We start from the raw sequence: 20,392 nt of genomic DNA, 5'->3' as shown, positions 1-20,392 counted from the left end.
GACTTTCTGTCATGACTAAAGGCTGTGCTGACATTAACCGCTGTGTTTGGGTTCGGCGCTGACAGATCGGTATGAGGCCTGCTATGGATGGTCACAGCTCAGTGACCCGCGGGACATGACCAAAGAAGCATCTCGCTTGTTCCATTCTTCCATCTCCACTCCCTCTCTCACTCCTTTCCTGCATCAGAATGTATTTGTCCCTTCTGATGTGAAATAATGTCTTAAATCCGCTTGATCAAAAATAAACAAAGCAAGATTTTCAAACAAAAGGAACCATCTTGTCATAGATTTACATCCATTAACAGTCCAAACACGTCGTGGGACTGGAGAGCTCCATATTGGGTCAAACAGTCAGCACATTGACATTCGGTTTCTGGACTCTGTGGCTTTGTCTTCTATTCATCTCTACTGTATTGTGTGTGTGCGGTCCCTCTGCCAAGTCAGCTCACTAGCCAGACTCGCCTCTTCTGCTTGACTGGGTGGCGACAAAGACGTGCAGTTAGCTCAACTGAGGCACCAGCAGACCTTGAGCGACAATATTTGTCTCCTTTTGACACTTCATCGATTCAGCCGGTTCATCCGGGCTCACTCTGTGAACCGGAACATTTAAAGGAATAATACACCCAATTTCTGAAATAGTTTTGGCACAACTGTCCTTGTCATGACCACAGCAAACCCTTTCACTTTTCTTTGACAGTACTTTGCAATAGCTATGAACTTGTGTTTTACTTCAATGTTAGTATTTGGTTAATTGTATCCCTATTGTATCCCTATTATAAATTAATTGTTATGCTTGCCTATTTAGCATCTTGCCTAAAAAAAATAGTAGACCACAAAAACACACTTTATTCACTTTGATCACTTCAACCGGTGCAATATAAATACATTGCGTTCTGTCTGTATATATAGTATTGATATTGTTGATTCTTACTGTTTTTCTTTCTTACTGTTTATTTATTTTCCTTGTTTTTTTTATTTTACTATGTGTCTTTTGTGTGCACTTTACCCGTCTGCTGCTGTAATCCTGCAAACTTCCCCACTGCGGGACTAATAAAGGAATATCTTATCTTATCTTTAATGTGAGAAACAATTTGCTATTTTGCAAGGCTAATTTAATACTTTACTACTTTTTCCAACTTTCAGAGCTACTGTTTAAGATTTGAGTCTCTCCATTTTAAATTACAATCAGTCGCTAGAAAACAAGTTAAAGGATATCAGTAAAGATCATATTTTAAATACACATACCCTCGCATCCAGTGGGAGTGACCTCGCCGAAGGGGTTATCACAGCGGTTGCACTGACGGCCGATGACTCCTCCTTTACAGGGGCACTGCCCAGTGATGGCGTCGCATGTTCGAGAATCGGAGCCAAGAGAGAAGCACTCACAGGGGTAGCAAGTGTCCTCGCCTTCTGGACGATAGTGGTTTTCCTGCAGGAAGGGAGAAGACTTGAATGACTAATACCATATTTAAACGTTTCATCGACAAGATGATCCATCTGCTGTCCTGAGCAACCTTTGCTGGTAATCACAAAAAGTAGTAGTACGTGTATCAATCCAGGTAATGTAAAGTATTGTTATGTATGATTTTACCTTGCAGCGACACTCTCCAGTGGTCTTGTTGCAGTCTTTATGAAATCCTCTGTTAGTATCACAGTTACAGGGTCCACACACAGGACTGCCCCACCAACCTTGAGGACATGGCTTCTCCACTCTGACATCAAACACAAATTTGTCATAAAAATTCAATAAAACCTTTGTGACCATGTGAAAGAGGCTAACACATATCAGTTATTACAGGTTTCAGCACACTTGCATTGTAAACTAAAATGTACTTTATCACCATACATGTGGAAAACTATCTGACCTGCAGTTTCAAAAGTATTTTTCGAGCAATACTGGATTTATTTCTCTTGTCTGTGCCCTCATATAATTAACTAATAAGACAGAGGTTCTGTATTTGTAATGTGAGAGAGATGACAAAAACGTTTTTCACATCATTTTAATGTTCCAAAAGAATCGGGGCCACAAAAAAATTAAAATGATGTGTCAAACAAGCAAAGTGATGGTTGATCGGGTTTTGCCATCTACTGACTGACATGGTATCAACTTGAACAAAATACTCCAAATCTGATAGCTATCTGTGAAGTTTATTTACAACTAAACGATCTTGAATCTAGAATAAACTTCCTCCGCACTTTTAAGTCAGTGGTTCAGGTGTGACTCATTCACACAAACATACACAGAGACTCTCTTTCTCTCTCAATGAGAGAAAGAGAGAGACACAAACTCCAGCTGAGCGATGTGATCTGATAGGGGACGAGCAGCAGTCTGAGGGCGGCGGTGACTGAACACCTATGGAGGATCAGTCGGCCGTGAAGGGGGAATCCCACATCCTGCTTAAGACAGGACGTGATGCGTGTCATAGGGGTCAGGGGGAAATGACTGCTTCTCAATCAGAGCTGGCTAATTCACGTGCCCTCTCAGACAATGCTGACAGTGCAGAACTAACTCGCCACTTTCTGCGAGTATTTACAGACTTTCTAAATGTCGCCTAGTAATTTGATTATTTATTTTTGAATCGATGTTTCCTCTCTCTCTCTACTTCACACACAGGCACACATACACAATAAAGCTCAGATTACTGACCAATAAAGCTGCTATGAAAGACTCAGGATGTTGGCAACATGACAAAAAGACCAAGAGCCTAACATAACTAAAGGAGATTAGTGTGCTTTGTCTCTGGAAGCCTGCTTAATTTTTAACATCTGGATACAAATTATGGTCTGGGAGGGAGCTTTTAGCATGGAAAACTAACTTCTCTAGAATGCAGTTCAAGATGTAATCTGCAAAGATTTTTGTGATTACCTTTTAGAGTAAAGCTCTAAAAGGTACAACTTTAAGAGCGTAAACCAGCCTCTGAAGTGAATATTACACTCGGTGCTACTGGCTCAACTTTTATGGCATAATAAAGTGTAATAAAAATAGAGTTTCTTCAAATGATAGAAGGTGAAATCAACAGAGAAGGGAAGGGAGCTTACTTGTTTTCACAGTACTGGCCGAAGTGGTTCTGTCCACATTCACAGGTGTAGCCGTGGGAGGAACTCGGTTTCCGAACGCAAGTGGAAACGTGCTCGCAAGGGTTGAGCTGGCAAGCATCCACACACTCCTTCCCAAAAAAACCTGCAGGACAAAGAGAAAAGAGTGAGGAGTGACACTCAAACTTAATCGAGCGACACTAAGAGTTTAGCTGGAGTGTGTGTTGTTCGTGCAAGTGTATATTACCTGGGTCACAGACACAGGTGTGCGTGCTCCAGTCGTCGCTGCAGTGGCTGTTCTCAGGGCAGATGTTGGAGTCGCAGGGGTCAGCCAGGTCGCAGCCGTCTTCCACGCGGATCTTCAGGCCCTGAGCCATGTTCACGTTGGCCACGTTGGTGGACGTCTCACCCATACGCACTCCCTAATGGAGGGCGCACATTGATGATGACGAAGAAGAAGAAGAAGCAGGACAAGAGGAAAAGGAAAAAAAACAGTTCAGAAAAAGAAGAAGTGGTCCAGGAAAATAGAAAACTACTGTTTGAAAAAACACATACCTGTATGCAACCAACAAATCCTTTTCTGACATGGTTTCCCTCTCCAGGCAAACCTCCAACATGAAGAGTTTGCAGCTTCAATCCCGGGAGGTCATTACCGAGCTCCACTGACTTCTGCTTAAAAAAACAAAACAATAAATGAGAACTCTTTTATCCTTGAAAACTTGTCTACATCCTTTTCTAGTTGTGACGTCATTCGCCTGTACCTGGTACACGCCGTAGTCCAGGGACACATAAGCCACGTATTTGATGTCCTTGCCGCCTTTGGTGCTTCTCAGCTCTACCAGCAGGTGATGCCACTCCCCGTCATTGACGCGAACTTGTGGGAAGCCCAGCGACGCCACCAGCTGCTGCCTCAGAAACACCTCCATACGAATCTGCTGCTCACTCACCTAAAAGGTGGGAAAGGTTATTTTACTTTCATTTCCGTTTAGAAAGTATTCTCGACTGCAGAGAAATGAAGTCCCAAAAAAAAAGATTGCACTGTATGCTGATGACGATGACATTTTCATTGACAATAATCTGTTGACATGTTTATGGTATCTCACCATGAGGTTGATGGTGGAGTGGGCTCCGGCGTTGGCTTGCATCAGGGTGCCAGCGGGCTGCCTGGTGCGGAACATGAGGCCCATGAACCAGGGAACAGCGACGGTAATGTCCGTCTCGCTCCAGGAGATGAGCGATTGGCCGTCGAAGAACTGAGGAGATGGCATCACTGGACGGGGACAAGCCGGGAGGAAGAGTAAAGGGGAAAACATCATTAGTGTTTAGCATTTTAAGGATAGCTCTGTGCCACATTTATATCGAAGCATTGGTGTTATTCTTAAGCAATAAGGTACGAGAGGCAGTACTGTGTCGTGCAATAATGTACTGTTCAAGGGTACAGTACTTTATGGCTGATTATAATACGGGTAGATCAAATCAAGCATTCTGATTGGTTGAGAGTGAGTCACGAGGTGTAGTTTATTCAGCCATAAAGTACTGTATAGCCTGTTTACATTTAGAGCGTTCCATATCAGTGCGCACTTAAAAACAACAGGTAGATTTAAATTGCGCGACCGTTAGTTGTCATTTCAAGCTTGACAGTTACCAAACATGTTCGTGTAAACGTTGATATTGTAACGTCCGCAGTAACGACCCGCAGACGTTGGTTTCCTTAACTTGCAGGTGTATTGCTTGAGTGTTCACAGTATTGCAACGGGGCTCTTTGCTAACAGTAACGTTAGCTCAAACGGAACAGCTAACAAGATCACTTAGCATCCCCCACACTAGCATAACGAACGACAACACACACATCACTTCCTCCCTAAAATGAGATGAGGAATGAAAAGGGTTTGACCACAAAATTGTGATCATTTCTAGTGAGAGATAATTACGTCGGTCATTTCCCGACGCGAGGCAAGTTAGCTAAAGGTGTCAGAGTTTCAATATGATTTAACAGACATGATTAATCAGGTCCAACATAATTATCCTCTTCAGTAAAGTGAAACAGAGAGTTTAAAAATGTCATTGGCCGTGTTCACGCTTGTCATGCGATCATGCCATGACACATTAATTGTCTAGTCTGTACGCTCCGAGTTTGGAACTTGCTCGCATTGGGATCCGATCAGACTGATCCCATGCCGAGGAGGCCTGCCCAGTGTCCGGTGTGGACACACATATGTGGACACTGCTGAGGTTCCAATCTGGCGCATCTGATCACAAACGTTGCACTGAGAAGACAAGCGTAACCACGGCCTTTGTGACATGAGGCAAGAAGGAAAAGAGGTCTTTTTGCTTGCAGACTCAACCACTCTTATGAGATTGAGTCACATTTTAGTTTTAATCTAATTATACTAATAAAAAGAAACCCCATAGAACTGGCTTCAGAATTAACAGTTTGCTTACTGTGTTGAAATGTGATATTTGGCTGGTTACGATCACTTCTGTTTTTAATTCCATTTAATCGAATTACTCCTTTATGTCTCGGGATTAATACGCACTAATTCTGAGACAAACAGTCAATGTCTAGAGACGTTGTGCAAATCCACCGAAAACCCAAACTATAGTATATAAGCTTCCGTTGATGCTGACAGAGAGATCAACGCAAACACACTTAACACACACACAGCAAGGGTCCACCTTTCAGCACGACATACAGTGAAGTGCTTCCTCCTGTAAAATATACAGCATAAACCCTGTACGTTCTCGGTTCCCCCGGGCACATATTTCAACAGGAGCTTTCAGAAAAACACACATACGCACGCTGTAATTATGAGACAAAGCACATATTTGTTTGTAGTAACTACGGTGGCTTTAGTCCGACTACTTTACCAAAGGAGTACAAAAAAAACAACTAAAATCCAGCTAAATCTAAATCCAGCCGCTCCTCATTTCTGATTTACTTTTACACAAAGGTGCTTTAAGCCAAATGTGAGCTGGTTAGCATGCTCTCCATCAGTATGCTAGCATGCTCACAGTGAAAAACACATCCATGCAGGTTATATTCATCATCAGGTTCACCATCTAAGTTTAGCCTGTTAGCATGCTGTAATTAAATAATATTTATTATGCTCAAGCTCATATACTTTCCTACAGTAGTATTAAGAGATTGAGCAAAAAACGTGGTATGCAGTGCTAATCTCAGCCCTTTAATTGTGTTGGATCAGAGGGAAGTTCACACGGTTCTGTATAAGCTACAGTTTTCGGATGGGAGAGCAGGCACAGTGGCGCTTTGACCGGGTCGGAGGACTTTAGCAGATCCAGACATCCAAAAGTCTGCAGCCAAGTCCAACTGAGACTCATTATGTCTCACCTGAACAACTTTCACACTTTTCTCAAAAATATTAAAGGTGGTATGTTGGTACCGGGTATGTTGACTATAAACAAATTCTCAATTACAACAACAGCTCATTTGACAACAATGCAGAGATCCATATACTTGTCATAACAAGCTACTGACACCCATATAGAAGCGAGTGTTTTCCAGTGTACATCATGCTTATATTTAGCCTGACTGTAATCTCCTTTAAGTTAGCGTGACATAATTCATTCCTTGCCTTTTTTCTTTTTTTAAACAATGGTCTGTACAATTGAAATCTGATCTGGAATTCAGTCTTTTCATGTCCAGTCTGGATGATTTTGGCAGTTAACGAATCTCTTGTTTCTCGTGTGGCAGCTAGGTGTGCAAAGCCTGCAAACCAAACGTGTCAACAAGCAGCAGTGTAGCCAAAACCTTTATCCCAGCTTGCTGTGATCCCGGCCCAGTTCAGATAGTGGATACTGGGGCCTGGCGCTGGCTAGGCGGCTACCTCAGAGGCGAAGGGGGACGAGGAGAGGAATTCACACCTTCGCACATTGTTTGGAAGCTTGCCCTGAAGAAGAAAATCAATGTTCTCTCCTTACTGTAGAAGAACATGAGATCGTGTTATGGAGTGTGAATAAAAACACTGTGATGCTCTTAAGGAAACGTAAAAACATCAAAGCTAACAAGGAAACACTGCTATATGTTCAATCCATCACTATCTATTTGTGTATAAGTGCTGTATATAGGTCAGCACCGGAGCACACAGAGGACAGCCATTGGGTCAGTGTGTGTGTATGTGTTTTGTTTCACCCTTTGTCTGGGTTTTGATGAGTGAGTCAGAGTTTGTTCTAGTCCTTAACTCCAAACCTGAGGCCATGTTTAGTGTCTGTTCAGTAGTGAGAAGAGGCTTCATTGTGAATCTCCATTGTGGCTGCTGCATGAGTCAGACTGAGTCAGGGGAGGCGCTCCTTATCCCATTTGATCTGCCAAGCACAAACCATTTCCTGGAAGTCCTTGACACACACACACACACACAAACACACACACACACACACACACTGTGCACTTACAGCAGGTAAACACAGACGCTCACAGGAGGAGCGTGTAGATGCAGGCACATTTGGCCAAAGACACACCTCTATATGAATGCATATATTGATACAAAGACATTGTTACAGACACTTTTTTTTTGACTCCATCATGATTCTTCTTCTTACCTTGTTCACAATTCTTGCCTCCGTAGCCGGTTGGGCAGTCGCAGCTGTAGGTGTCCCACTTGCTGACACACACTCCTCCGTTTTGGCACGGGTCGTTCATGCAAAAGTTTTTCCTCGCCGGACAACCTTGACATCAAACACATCATAATCAATATGTTTGTCCAATGTATGCATCTGTTTATGGGCTGCAAAAACACTGGGGGAAAAAACATCGAAACATGCTAACTTTAGCTCACTGCTAATGGTACGTGTTTTTTTTTACAGTTTCATGTAAAAGGAGCAAAAGCAAGGCGTTAAGGTTTTTCTCTTCGGCATTAACATAGGCTGTTTCATTGACAGTGCAGCATGTCCAACCTGCTTCGGTGCCGTTGTTAGCGATGTAGCTGGCCATGTCGATGGGTTTGCTGTCGATGCTGAGGTTTCTCATGCAGCCCACAAAGTCTCTGTTCCCGACCGGGAAGTCCTCGGGGAGGTTGGGAACGCCGCCTAGCAGCAGCGGCCCTGTCAAGTCCAGAGACCTGCAGACGACACAAACAGAAAATGTATCAGAGCAAAATCCAAATGTAAAAAAAAAAGAAAATCTACTTTTATACTCTAAGTATTGAATGAGTGTGTGTGTCGATGTGAAATACTTTTAATTACAAGAAACCAGACAATCAGAGCCGGGTTTGGACACAAACACATTTATTCAGATCTGCGATGATGTAACCCATATTTTGACTTTTTGTGAATAAAATAATAGAAATAATAATAATGATGTTCAGGATTGTTCTACTACTTGTAAATCTGTGACAGCCCATTGATGCTCCAGAGTTTAGACCAGAAAGGGCGACTGAGGTAAGGCATAAGCCCTTAGCATGGCGGATATTTCTGAAATAAGTTTCACAAGTGAGGTTCTACATAGTAGGTCATGTAGAAGCTGCTTACACTTCCAGCCTCTCAAACACTCCACATCAAACACTAAAGTGCTGCAGGAGACTTAATCTAATGCAATGCTAAACCGTTGCATGTCGTGTGCATACAGCACAAACAATGATGTGCAGTCAGGAGCATGTGAAGCTTATTCAAAGACTCTAATAAATAAAAAATGGAAATCTGATGTGGGTTTAGAGCCACAAACTGCAATAGTTCTTCGGAGATATTTGTGCTCTGTATTGCCTCAAAATAACCCATCAATAATTTGTTTGTATATTATTAATGCAACCTGATGGATAGATTACTAGGTTTGGTGAAGCATTTTAATTTAATTCATATCAATGAATGAATTCAAGATATTTTGCAACAGGGAATATTTTTGTATTATTTTTAGTTTTTATTAAGTCATTTAGTCAGTATTTTTTCAATTTAAATTGTACAGTTGAAATAATAACATTTCTAGTTTGGCAACATGAAAATCGATAAATTGTGGGTGTGAGAAGTCAATCCAAACTTTCCAAGTATGATAGAGAAATATGTCTTGAGGACATGAGTGCAGAGACATACATGTACAGAATGGAGTCTGCACAGAGTTGCCACAGGAATAGCAGAGCATTGCAGTGTAAAAGTGCAATGTAAGACATAGTTAATACATGTGATGGGTCACTGTATGGACCTTAACAAAGGTTCTTAAAATACATATTTGTACAAAAGACAATCTGGTTTTAAAAGCTGAGTTGTTTCTATTTCAGTGGCATTTCTCAGGTTCACCCTCCCTCTACACAGTGCTGCTCTGTACTTCAATCACACTCTGGATCGCGTCTCCACAACAAATCTCCATGCGTTTTGCTTGTTTGCATCGCATTACACACCAGCGTAATGTATATCTGTATATCCCTACGCAGTTTAGGTATCCGAACGCCTCTCAGCTTCTGTGACCTGTGCAACAAGTTCCTGAAGGAATGTAACCTCATTAACCTTGTTGAAGCGCTCTCTGTCCCCACCCTCTGCAGACTAAATGTGTCTCAGCATGCTAGCTCTCCATTAGACTCATTAAAAAAAACTCTCACGCTAGAAAACATACAAAATTAATTACTGTGCGGGAATCGCAAAGTGAGTCGGATTAAGGTGAGCTTTTTGGGTTTCCGAGGCCGTGTCTGACAGCAGAAAGACCGTGAGGATGAACACTCAGATTAAAAGACAAAAGGTGGAGAGGGTTGTGGAATCAGAGTTGCGTAATCTGTTGTAATGAAGACCCGAAGGTACCACATCTTTACTTATTGGTCTGACTAGTGAGCGTGCGTTGGATGGATTGAAGATGAGTGGTGAGACCTAGAGAGAGAAAGATGAGTGAAAGAGAAGGAAAGACTCGGCTTACTTCTTCTGTCCGGTCTGGGTGCCCTGGGCGGCACACGAGTAGTTGCCAATCTGCTTTCCGAAGCGAATCGCCATGGAGATGTCACAGTCATCTACGGCAACGACAGCCACCTTTTCTCCAGAGGGTCCATGAGGGATGCCGAGACGCCCAATGTTTGGCTGAAAAATAAAACAAAACACAGTTATTCAACATAAATTACATGTTAGGATCCAGATATCTAAGGATTTGCAACATCAGTATTTCCACTTTTACTACAGGGACTACTTTAAAGATTGTGGAGCAGCTTAAGTAATTAGATAAAACGTGATATGTCAATATATTGAATCAGCTATAACACATGATCACAATAATTTGGGACGAAGTGCGTGAAAAATAGCAGGCAAGCTAGCAAGCAGAGAAGCAAACTCAAACAAACCAACCTAAATTCTGACATTTCAATTTCATGAAAGAATATTGTAACATCCACTTTTATATAATTAGGAGTTAAATAATATCCTGTTTAAAAACAGACCCTTTGAACACATGTATATCATGACGATAAAGGGGCAAGATACTTAAGTTTATACTACGACTGATAATACAAGCATATCTGATAATAAATGTTGGGATCACTGCTCTACGCTACATGGAATCTCATCTTTTGTTTTATTTCCTGCAGTGCATTGTCATGGTAAATCTTAACTGATGGAATTTAGTTAAAACTTGTAATGCTTGATTTCTTTCTTTCTTTCTTCTTATTCAACGTAAGAAATTTTGGCTGAGCTTTGGAGCTCAATCACAGTGCAGGTCAGAGCAACACAAACAATGTCCATCTGACTTTAGCCGACTTGGAGCAGAAGTGCACAGGCCTCTCTTGGCTTAGGATGACAAACAGCCCATTGTGTGCATTAGCTGGCACCGAATGATTACAACGTGGGCTAATTCCTCCATCAAGGCCTGTGGCCGACAAATGTTGATCTGAGAAAATGTGGATCAGCTTAGAAAATCAGGCCACCAAATCGCTTTAGTTTTTGTAATATATAACCGGAGACCAGAGTTCAATGGAGCTTTTTACTACACAATAGTGGCCTTGGAACAGGAAGCAGAAGGAATTTGAGGACTTCAATGAAATGTTTCCACCAATTAAATAACACTTCTTTTCAATGCTGAAGATATGAGCCAAGTTCAGACATAAAAGGAATAAGTCTTTAAACCAATAAAGACATATTTAGAGTACAATGCCAGTGTTTACATTTCATAATCTTGCCGTGAGTGGCTTACAATAGATACAAAATGATTAGTTACCTCTCTCTGCTATCTCTGCTGGCAGAGTGGCAACTCTCATGACTATAACAACACACAACAAAAGGGACTAAAGATCCCAGATCTGACAGCAGTGCAGTGTTTACATAAGGCACCCAGGCTGTTTAGAGGAACGCAGGAGAGACTTTCAAACCACTGTAGCGACGCATCAACGGTGTATACAGCTCAAAATAAGGCACAGAGTTATTGAATGAATTGTTTAATTTCAGACATGATTACGATAACGAAAGAGAAAGAGAGTCACTGGGTGTGCATGAGTTTGTCTGCTTCACAAACAGGATTAGAGTAATGAGATACTGGTGGGGCAGAGACTCTGCAAACAAAAGGAAAAAGGGGAAAAATAGAGAAGAGAGAGCGGCACACAAAAATAGGGAAGTGGACTGACCAGAAATAAGAGACTGAAAGAAAAACACAAAAGAAAAACTGGCGGACGGGTAAAAAACAAAAAATAGAGCAACAGAGGGGTGCAGTGTCTTTTATTTTAGCTCAGGTGGGCCCCGGTCCGGGCATATTTTCCAGCCCACAGGGAGTTTATCGCTGCCACTCCCTTCAACGGCCCCGTTTCCACTGATTCCACCAAAAAACACCTTCACACTTTCCATGAAGACAAACAGGAAGCCAGCTGAACTGTGCTACACCTCTGACGCCACTGCTGTTTTCTTTCTTCTTCACTTCTAATCTCATTTGACTGTTATTTTTCACTCGCAGGCAAACGCACACGCTAAAACATCACGCCACACACATATTCACACACACGTACACACAAGTGAGGACAGGAAAAAGAGAGAGAAGAGAGTGAGTGAACGAGTTGTGGGAGCATTTGATCCCTTTGTGTGACAATAGAAGAAGCCGTGTTAGGCGGGGCTGAGGAGCAAGGCATCATGGGTGATCTCCATCATGTCTCTGTGTTGCACCTGTGTTGTCCTGGATGCAATCCAAGACAACACAAGTGCAACGATTAGTGGATCAACAGAAAAACTATTTAGATAACTGAAAAACAGCTAAAAATGCTGGTTTCAGTCTCTCAAATATTGAGATTTTATATCATATTAAACTATTAAAACAGTCTGGGGTTACTAGACATTTAAAGACATTAACTTAGACTCATTTTCTGATAATTTTATAATTGATTTGTCAATTTTTCTAGAAAATAATCAAAAGATTAATCGACAATGAAAACAATTGTTAAAATGTTTTTTGCCGTCTTTTAAAATAACTTACTGGATTGTGTTATTCACAACACAAATACATAAACTAATACATTATATAATGTTAATTAGGACCCAAACTAATGATTATTCAAATAAACTAATTATCAAAATAGCTGCAAATTAATTTTACACTGATCCCCTTCTGTGTTGATAATCTAGTGACTGCAGCGTTAATGTGACTTATAATGTGAGTTATAATTGCTGTTACAACAACAGTTAAAAATGGGACTCTACTATACTGAGCCAGGTTCCTGCTGTGTGGTGTCTGTGCGTCAGTACCCTATAATCACCTCGTATGTGGAGCATGTACAGCGATCATGATCGTAGGAAACCACGCCCCGCTCACTGGCACCCGGCCAACCGCCCCGCTGCACTGTATCTGCAGGTAACAACATGTGTTCCCCTTCTTTCCACCTCCACCTCCCAGCATCCCCATCGAGACTAAAGACATCCACAGTTTCACACACGACATGTGAACAAGGAAATTCTTTCTTTGTCTCCAACAGTTGGTTGAAGTAACATAATCCAAATCAGAAAGGTAGGACGGGCTTATTAAACCGCCGTGATTTATTGCGTTGTGTCATGTTGGATTCAAACTGTTGAACTGCCAGCGACAGCGGCCTGTTGATCTGCGTCACAGCTGCACACAGGTGGAGTACGCCATGGCAGAGGAAGAACATAATTCAGAAATGTGGCCAAGTGTTTATGAAATGTCCTTAATTAGGAGCACCTTTGATGCTTCACCCTGCTGTGTATTAAACATGAACGTCTTCTGTGATCAAGAGACCTGCTCCAGTGAGTGAGAGAAGAAAAAAAAAGAAGAATCTGGGTTTGTTCAGAAAGCAGCAAAGCCTGAGAAATGTTGGCACCGTGCAGCCAGCAGCAGGAGAACAATGACAACCCCGACACAGTTACCCACAGTGTTCAAAGATGCATGACAGAGGATCTAAGGGGCAGAAGAGTAGAGAAAAACTTCGGGAGGAACACATTCTTCTAAAAAACTGATCACGGAGCAACTTCATGCTTCATATCCTCATTTTTACATCTTTACTGTCTATCTGCTCTTAATATCGTACACAGAACTATGGTTCATGCATTATAAATGTCACTTGCAAAAGCGAAGAAGAAAAGCTTCATTCCTCCTTCATCAATCAGTTTGATATGGATAAATGTTTTCTCCAAAATGTTGAACTATTCCTTTAAAAGAACAAAACAAATCAGAGTCAAAGATGACTCTGATGACTTTTCAAACCAGAGGGAAAAAGTAAACAAGAGGGAAAGTGTGATAACCGTATAAAACGTTTTCAAGGGCAACAAAAGGTAATTTGACAGGGGGAGAAAACCCCTCACTCGGTGACTCCTCCAACAGAGGAATCTGTAGCTATGCTGATTACAATCTAATCATCTCTTTTGAGTTCAGTCGAGCGAGGAGGGGGACGAGATAAAGACAGGAAGCGACGCACAGGAGAGAAAAAGAGAGAGAGAGAGAGATAGCCAGATATCGTGCATAATGGACCCGCAACCCCAAAAGTCCCAGGGGAAGCAGCTGTTACATGTGCTGCTAACTCATTGGCCGACGTGCATGTGCACAGCATGTAAGTGCTGCATGTGTTTAGGGTCTGTGTATAATGTGTAGGGGATAAAGGAGCATTAACGCAGCTGTTAGAACATGAACTGATCCAGGCTCATACCTACACTTCCCACACTGTGACACACAAAGTGTCACTGCAGTGGATGAACCACACACGCGCACGTTGTCAGTCACTCTTTTGGATACCGGTTGCTTTAAACAATATCAAAGCCAAAATGTCCAAAGCATGGTAATGTCAGCGTTCTATCATCCTATTTCCTGTGAGCCCACACAACTATAAGGAGGTACAATACTAAATCACGAGAGTAGCCCTTTAATAAAACTATAACACATACAACTATTTAATGAATTAAAACTAAGTTATTATTCAAAACCACAAGTAAGCAAGTTTAGATATAATAGAATAGTAGGCAGCACTTTATAAGAACTATTTAGTATTATTAAAGCATGAGTAAACACTTAGTTCATAATTTACAAAGCATTGTTCCAACATGAACACTCATTAGTAACTCATTAGTATGAAATTCATAAGCACAACTATAAATGTTTTATTCTTGATTAATAAGCTTGACTATTATACGTTTCATGATTGGGTTTTCATACTTTAGAAATGATGGATTCTCCATTTGTAAATGTATTAAGGACTTATAGATGATTAATAAGATAAATGCACATGGTTCCACACAAATGCTTTACTATCTGCTGTTTATTTCAAATCTTGAACCATGATCTTTGCTTTAAAACATTATAAACTCCCTTTTAAATCTTTGCACTTGATGCCATGTGCTAAATTGAACCAACACTGTGTGTGGTTTCGGCTTCGTTCTGACCCCTGGTTCTAAAGTGCACTCGGGCCTCCACATTGAGAGGGCCCCATGAGAGTCTCTCATTTACCCTCCGCCCGGCTCCGGGCGGTTGAAGATTCCCTCTCTCTAAGGTGTCGTCTCCAGGGGCGATAGGCTTGCGGCCGCCATGGTAACGCACTTGATCCCCGCAGCTCGCCACAAAGACGAGGAGGGCAGAGGACGCGAGCTGATGGAGGGCCTGAAACGCGGCGAAAACACACCCACACCGTCGCCAGATAGGAATACACTCCTTTCTACACACAGACGCAGGACATGGATCCTCCAGAGCGCACACACACTCTCTCCCTTCCATCAACACACACACATACACACACACACACACACACACTAACACCTCTATTACCACCGGGCTGCCTGTCAAAGCCAACATGATAACTCAACCAGCCCTGCGGCCGGGAAAAAGAGCCTTGCTGCACAGATTGAGTTCCATGCGGAACATAGTTCGACAGCTTCGCCAGAAAACACCTTGAACTGTGTCAAAAGGAGCAACTAATGGCCAGTAAATACGTGTGTGTGAGTGAGTGTGTGTGTGTGTGTGTACGTAGAGGGTGAGATGGAGGGAATACTCGGTGGTGATTGTGTGTTTGTGCGTGTGTTTCGGGACTGTGGGAAGGATGTCTGCAGAATGTGTTTAAGCGTGAGTGTTGAGTGAGCCAGAGGCAAGCTTGTTTGTGTGCGTGTGCGTGTGTGTGTGTGTGTGTGTGTGTGTGTGAGGCAGGAAGTGGCTAGCGGAGCTGCAGACGGCCTTGCAGTTCATTTTGATAATAAAGGAAGGAGGGCGCACAGCGTGTTATTTTATTTGGACTCGCCTGAGGAAATGCCATTGTTTCTCCGACTCTTTAAAAATTACACTTGATGGATATTTGAAAATGCGATCTCCCGATGCTTTAAGGCGAGCGTGTGTGTGTGTGTGTGTGTGTGTGTGTGTGTGTGTGTGTGTTTTGGCTCGTGTGTCCCACCTTCCCTCTGGCAGCAAAAGCCTCTGTCATGTCCACATTACCTCACCTGCCCTCTGGCTGTGTAAACCTAGAAGTGTGAATTATTCAAACACACACACAGTTCCCAGAGGCTTCCCAGCGGGCTACAACGTCCCGCTTTCAAGCCTATATGTTACTGCTGTCCTCATCGTCTCATCACACTTCTATCTATCAGTGTAACAGATGGGCAGCGGCCATTGTTGGCTTGTAGCTTGTCGAGGACACATGCACTGAGGTAACGTAACTTCATCCTGTTTGGAACGGCTCAAGGAAAATTCCTTTTACAACGCGACAAACATGGCCAGCTGTCTGTACACCGACATCAATGGGATTACCTTCTGATTGAGTGCTTGTCAACTGCTTGGTAGCGCATATTTTACAGGCAGGTTCTGTCTCTTTGACTTATTTTGCTTTAGATTTTCTTCTTTTAGATCAAGTACCTTGGATTATGATGCAAGGTACTTGATGATTTGAGGTGACGTCTGTTTTGTTGCAGTTTTGCAGTTGAAACCACAATTTTGCTGCTCATGACACAGGAATGCTATTTGGTTCTCATTTAAGGTATGGACTTTTCTTTGTCAAATTATCTTGTATTTTTTTATAAATAAATATCAAAAAAAATATGAATACAAATATAAATATAACTTAGGGATCTTCCAGTCAAAAAACAATTGCACTGGTACAAAATATTCCTGAAAGTAAAAAAATAAAAGCAACTGTTATATTCAAAATGCAAAACATGCATCTATCTGACCTCTGAGACAGCAGCACTGTACAGTGAACATCTCACCGTTATCTAAACAGCTCTGCAGACAGCACGACATCAAGCAGTTAAGGATCACTAGTGATGCCAATGCTTAGCAGTAAAAGCAGTGGTGCAATAAAACTGAACTTGATAGGGATCCTATAAGAGATAAAGGAGTCCCATTAGTGGAAAGAGATAAGATGAGGAGACAGTAAGACGCAGGAGGAAGAGGAGGAGGAGGAGGAGGAGGAGGATGCATTGGTGCCAGGAGTATAGAGTGGTTATAAACTACATGGATGTGTTCTCTCTCAACTTCCTTTTTATCTCCCGCCCCCTCCCCCAATAAAATTCCACTGTCTGTCCGTCTCTCTCAACTTTAATAAGAGGTTTAGTTCATGCTAGGTGAGGTGTGTGAAATCTCCTCTTTTCAGTGACACACACACACACACACACACACACACACACACACACACACACACACACACACACACACACACACACACACACACACACCCCTTACATCACAGGAAGCGAGGGAGAAATGCCAAAATGAGAGAAGTTGAAGACTTGTGAGAGGGAGAGAGATGTAGTGGGTTAGTCAGTCATGTATGAAGGCGGTCTGTAGTGACAGATTCATCAGATTTATAGTCATTCCTCAATGACACAATAACGACTGGTAACTCATTCATCCTGACAAACACACACACACGAATGTCAGCACATAAAGGTTCTACCGATTTTAAGAATGAGTGGTAACATCTGTGTCGAGACCCCCCTGAGCTGAGCTTTTCTCTACCTGTAGCTCGAGGCTAACTAGCCTAACGGTCTATGCTGGAAAAGCACTGTGGAGCTTAACCAACATATGCTAGCGAGGCTAGAGAGGCCACAAGTCAAGACTCCCCTGTGATCCAATATCCCAGGTAACTAGCGCACGGTAATTGAGGGCAGTTTAGCTAGTTAGCCTTGAGCTGTATATATAGCTTATAAATAGCTTGGCTTTCCCAAAGCGAGCAGAGACCATGGTGTTAGCATGGATTAAGCTGTTCATGAAGGCGAAGACCCCAACACAGGACTGTTGTCATGAAATAAGCATTTAAGTGAATATGTAAGGGGTTATCCCATAGTAAAACATCTCACGAATGCTACTCAGAGAACTGGGGTTACACACATAACCGCAATGGATTTTACATATCAATGCCCATTATCTTCAACTTTGACTATATATATATATATAGTGTGAAGGAACATGTTATGCCTACATTGGGAAAAATCAAAGTGACTTCATTGCTCATTGCTGTTTCTTTTGTCTTATTTGAAAAAATTTACCCTGGCACACACACACACACACACACAAACACACACACACACACACACACACACACACACACACACACACACACACACACACACACACATACTCACACACACGCACGATCCAACAGCCACAGGTGCAGAAGCCTAGAGACTAGGTGCAACCAATGTATTATATTCAACCAATTTTTCTCTCTATTATTAATTCCCAGTATTATTGATCTAATTATCCAATTAATACCAACCACTAAGGCAGATTAGGGATCTTAGTGTGACAGAAGAGAAGCTTAACGATACGATCTAAACTTTAATCCCTTAAACTAAACTGCAGCCGTGCGGGTCCCGAGATACTGGTTGTCCGTGCTCATTACAGAAGCCATCTCTCACGATTTCTGAACGTTGCTAATCCTCCCTGACAGAATCGATGCTCCAACCCTCCGAGCGACTGCCAAGGAAAACACAATGCTCACTGGGTGTCTACCAACAGTCTGTCCTCCTGCCAAGGCTTAGACATGTTTAGCTCACCTGAACAAACCTCAATGGAAGAAGCCGAGGAAGGCTGTTACTGTGTGATTGCTGCCCTGTTTTGTTTAAAAGGTCAACAAAGAAGTCACATAACGTAGAGACAGAAGAAAGCCAAGTCACATTGGAACTGCCAACTACCAAGTCGACACACCTTCTAGGTAAACTAAATCAGAAAAACAAATCAAAATCCACTACAGCTTCCTCATTAGTCCAGACCAGAATACAGCCAGACTAAATTAGAACAAACACCCGAGTGTTAGAGGCCATGTTGCCTCTGTATCTCTGAGGTTAGCATGTACAGTAGAGTTAGTCCAGTAGACTGTACTAGAAGCAGAGCAGGAACTACGTGAGACCCCGGGGGGAAAAGAGCACCAGTGGGGACGGGGACTAGGCTAGAGGTCAGAGGTTACCTCCTTCTGATTGAGCTCCAGCCAGGCAGTATAGAGCGGGAGCCGCAGGGCCCCACTGGAGTCCATCAGACTCCCCCCGCCCTGGGAGAGAGACACCGTGAGAGAGAGACACCTCGTTAGACCTGCAGCCCACAACCATGCCACGTCACTATGTGTGTGTCTGTGTGTGTTGTGTTATGTTGTCATGTTTCTTTCTCCGGTGTTAAAACTGGGTGAGGCAGTAAATGTTTAGTATCAATGGCCAACAATTCCATAATAACCTTTTAGCATATTGTAACTCAACGGGTCTGAGAAAAACTACACTTCTTGAACCCGCTTTCAGGCTTTAGAAAATCTACACACAAGTAATTTAATTCGTTCCTATTGGCTGTTCTACAAATGCAGATGTGCGTGTAAAAGCCTGATTCAACAGCAGAATATCCTGATGAATAGTTGCTAACGCAGCATGGCAAAAACTGCCTAAACTGCAAAACCCCCCAAAACAGACGACAGACTGATCAAAAAGAGAGTTTTGACTGATGACAATTCAGAGATGGAGCGAACATGTTGCTAATAGTGGAGCCTGCTGCTCATGGCTGCGGCAAGCATAAACTATTAACATGTTCTACCCAATGACTGAAACGCTTCTGAAGGGCTGTATTTTCACATTCTGTTTTGCCTTTTCCAGAAAACTGCCGACGCTGGGAACAGACTTGAATTACAATATGCTGAAAGGTTATTATGGAATTTTTGCTCAATAATGCCAAACATAAACTGCCCTCTCTCAGCTTTAACACCCATGAATATACAGCAGATAATTGCCCAAAATAATGACATCCAAAGTAAAACTATTCCTTCCTGCGCACTTCAAAAACACCTCTCCCACCACCTCACGCAATAGGCTACAACTCATGCACTGCCGCCTTCAGACAAAGATGTCTCTGACAGATTTATATCATGCGGAGAAATACTACGCTTTGCTATGAATTTACAGCAGGAAAACCCCAGGGAACAAGCATGCGAAAGCCCAGAACCAGCTTCCGCATGTCAACATAGGTTGTTATACCACACCGACACAAAGCATGGATTTAGAAGCATGTTTACATGCTGCAGTACTAGATAAATGCGTGCTATAATAATGGTAATAAGTGATTAGAAGCACTTAACGATATGTCTCCTTTACTTTGTTTAAATAGTCACGGCTACAGTATGATGCCTTGTAATTAGTAAAAGAATCGTTCCTGGTACTTAAATGCAATGTGTGTGTTTATGTGTGATGACAACCTTAACTGTTTGAGGTCTGGGCAAAACTGCGTCAAGAAGAACAAAGAATAACATGGCCCCTTCCTCGAAAAACACACCCTGCCGGGGAATGTAGCGTCTGGGGCTTCACCTCAAAATATAACTACTTAACCTCAAAAAGCACAAACATACTTGTGTCTGTGCAGAAACAGACAACGTCGCAGTCCCTCGTCATAACACACGCGCATCCCTCTGCACAGCTGATGAAGTGTGTGCGTGTGTGTGCATGTGTCGCCAAGACACAGTCACACACCTAATAAGGCATGCGTCTTTATGGCCACCCAGGA

The 20,392-nt window shown here is 42.4% G+C and overlaps 1 protein-coding gene across 1 annotated transcript in view; it reads right to left on the bottom strand.

The window, feature by feature from the left end:
- The window catches only part of celsr1a (cadherin EGF LAG seven-pass G-type receptor 1a), an 82,929-nt gene that overhangs the window by 16,029 nt on the left and 46,508 nt on the right, over nt 1-20,392 (bottom strand). Inside the window, exons 7-17 of the mRNA XM_079236217.1 lie at nt 18,825-18,905; nt 9,887-10,044; nt 7,948-8,111; nt 7,594-7,719; nt 4,140-4,306; nt 3,798-3,983; nt 3,592-3,705; nt 3,284-3,458; nt 3,040-3,181; nt 1,592-1,712; nt 1,246-1,429 (exon numbers count right to left, since the gene is read on the bottom strand). Coding sequence (XP_079092343.1) covers nt 1,246-1,429; nt 1,592-1,712; nt 3,040-3,181; nt 3,284-3,458; nt 3,592-3,705; nt 3,798-3,983; nt 4,140-4,306; nt 7,594-7,719; nt 7,948-8,111; nt 9,887-10,044; nt 18,825-18,905 — 1,618 coding nt within the window. The remainder of the gene's footprint in view (nt 1-1,245; nt 1,430-1,591; nt 1,713-3,039; nt 3,182-3,283; nt 3,459-3,591; nt 3,706-3,797; nt 3,984-4,139; nt 4,307-7,593; nt 7,720-7,947; nt 8,112-9,886; nt 10,045-18,824; nt 18,906-20,392) is intronic.

The sequence above is a fragment of the Taurulus bubalis genome (genome assembly GCF_910589615.1).
Source record: "Taurulus bubalis genome assembly, chromosome: 20".
Lineage (NCBI taxonomy): Eukaryota > Metazoa > Chordata > Actinopteri > Perciformes > Cottidae > Taurulus > Taurulus bubalis.
Note: the sequence above shows the minus strand (reverse complement) of the source record. Positions and strands in the feature narration are given on the sequence as shown.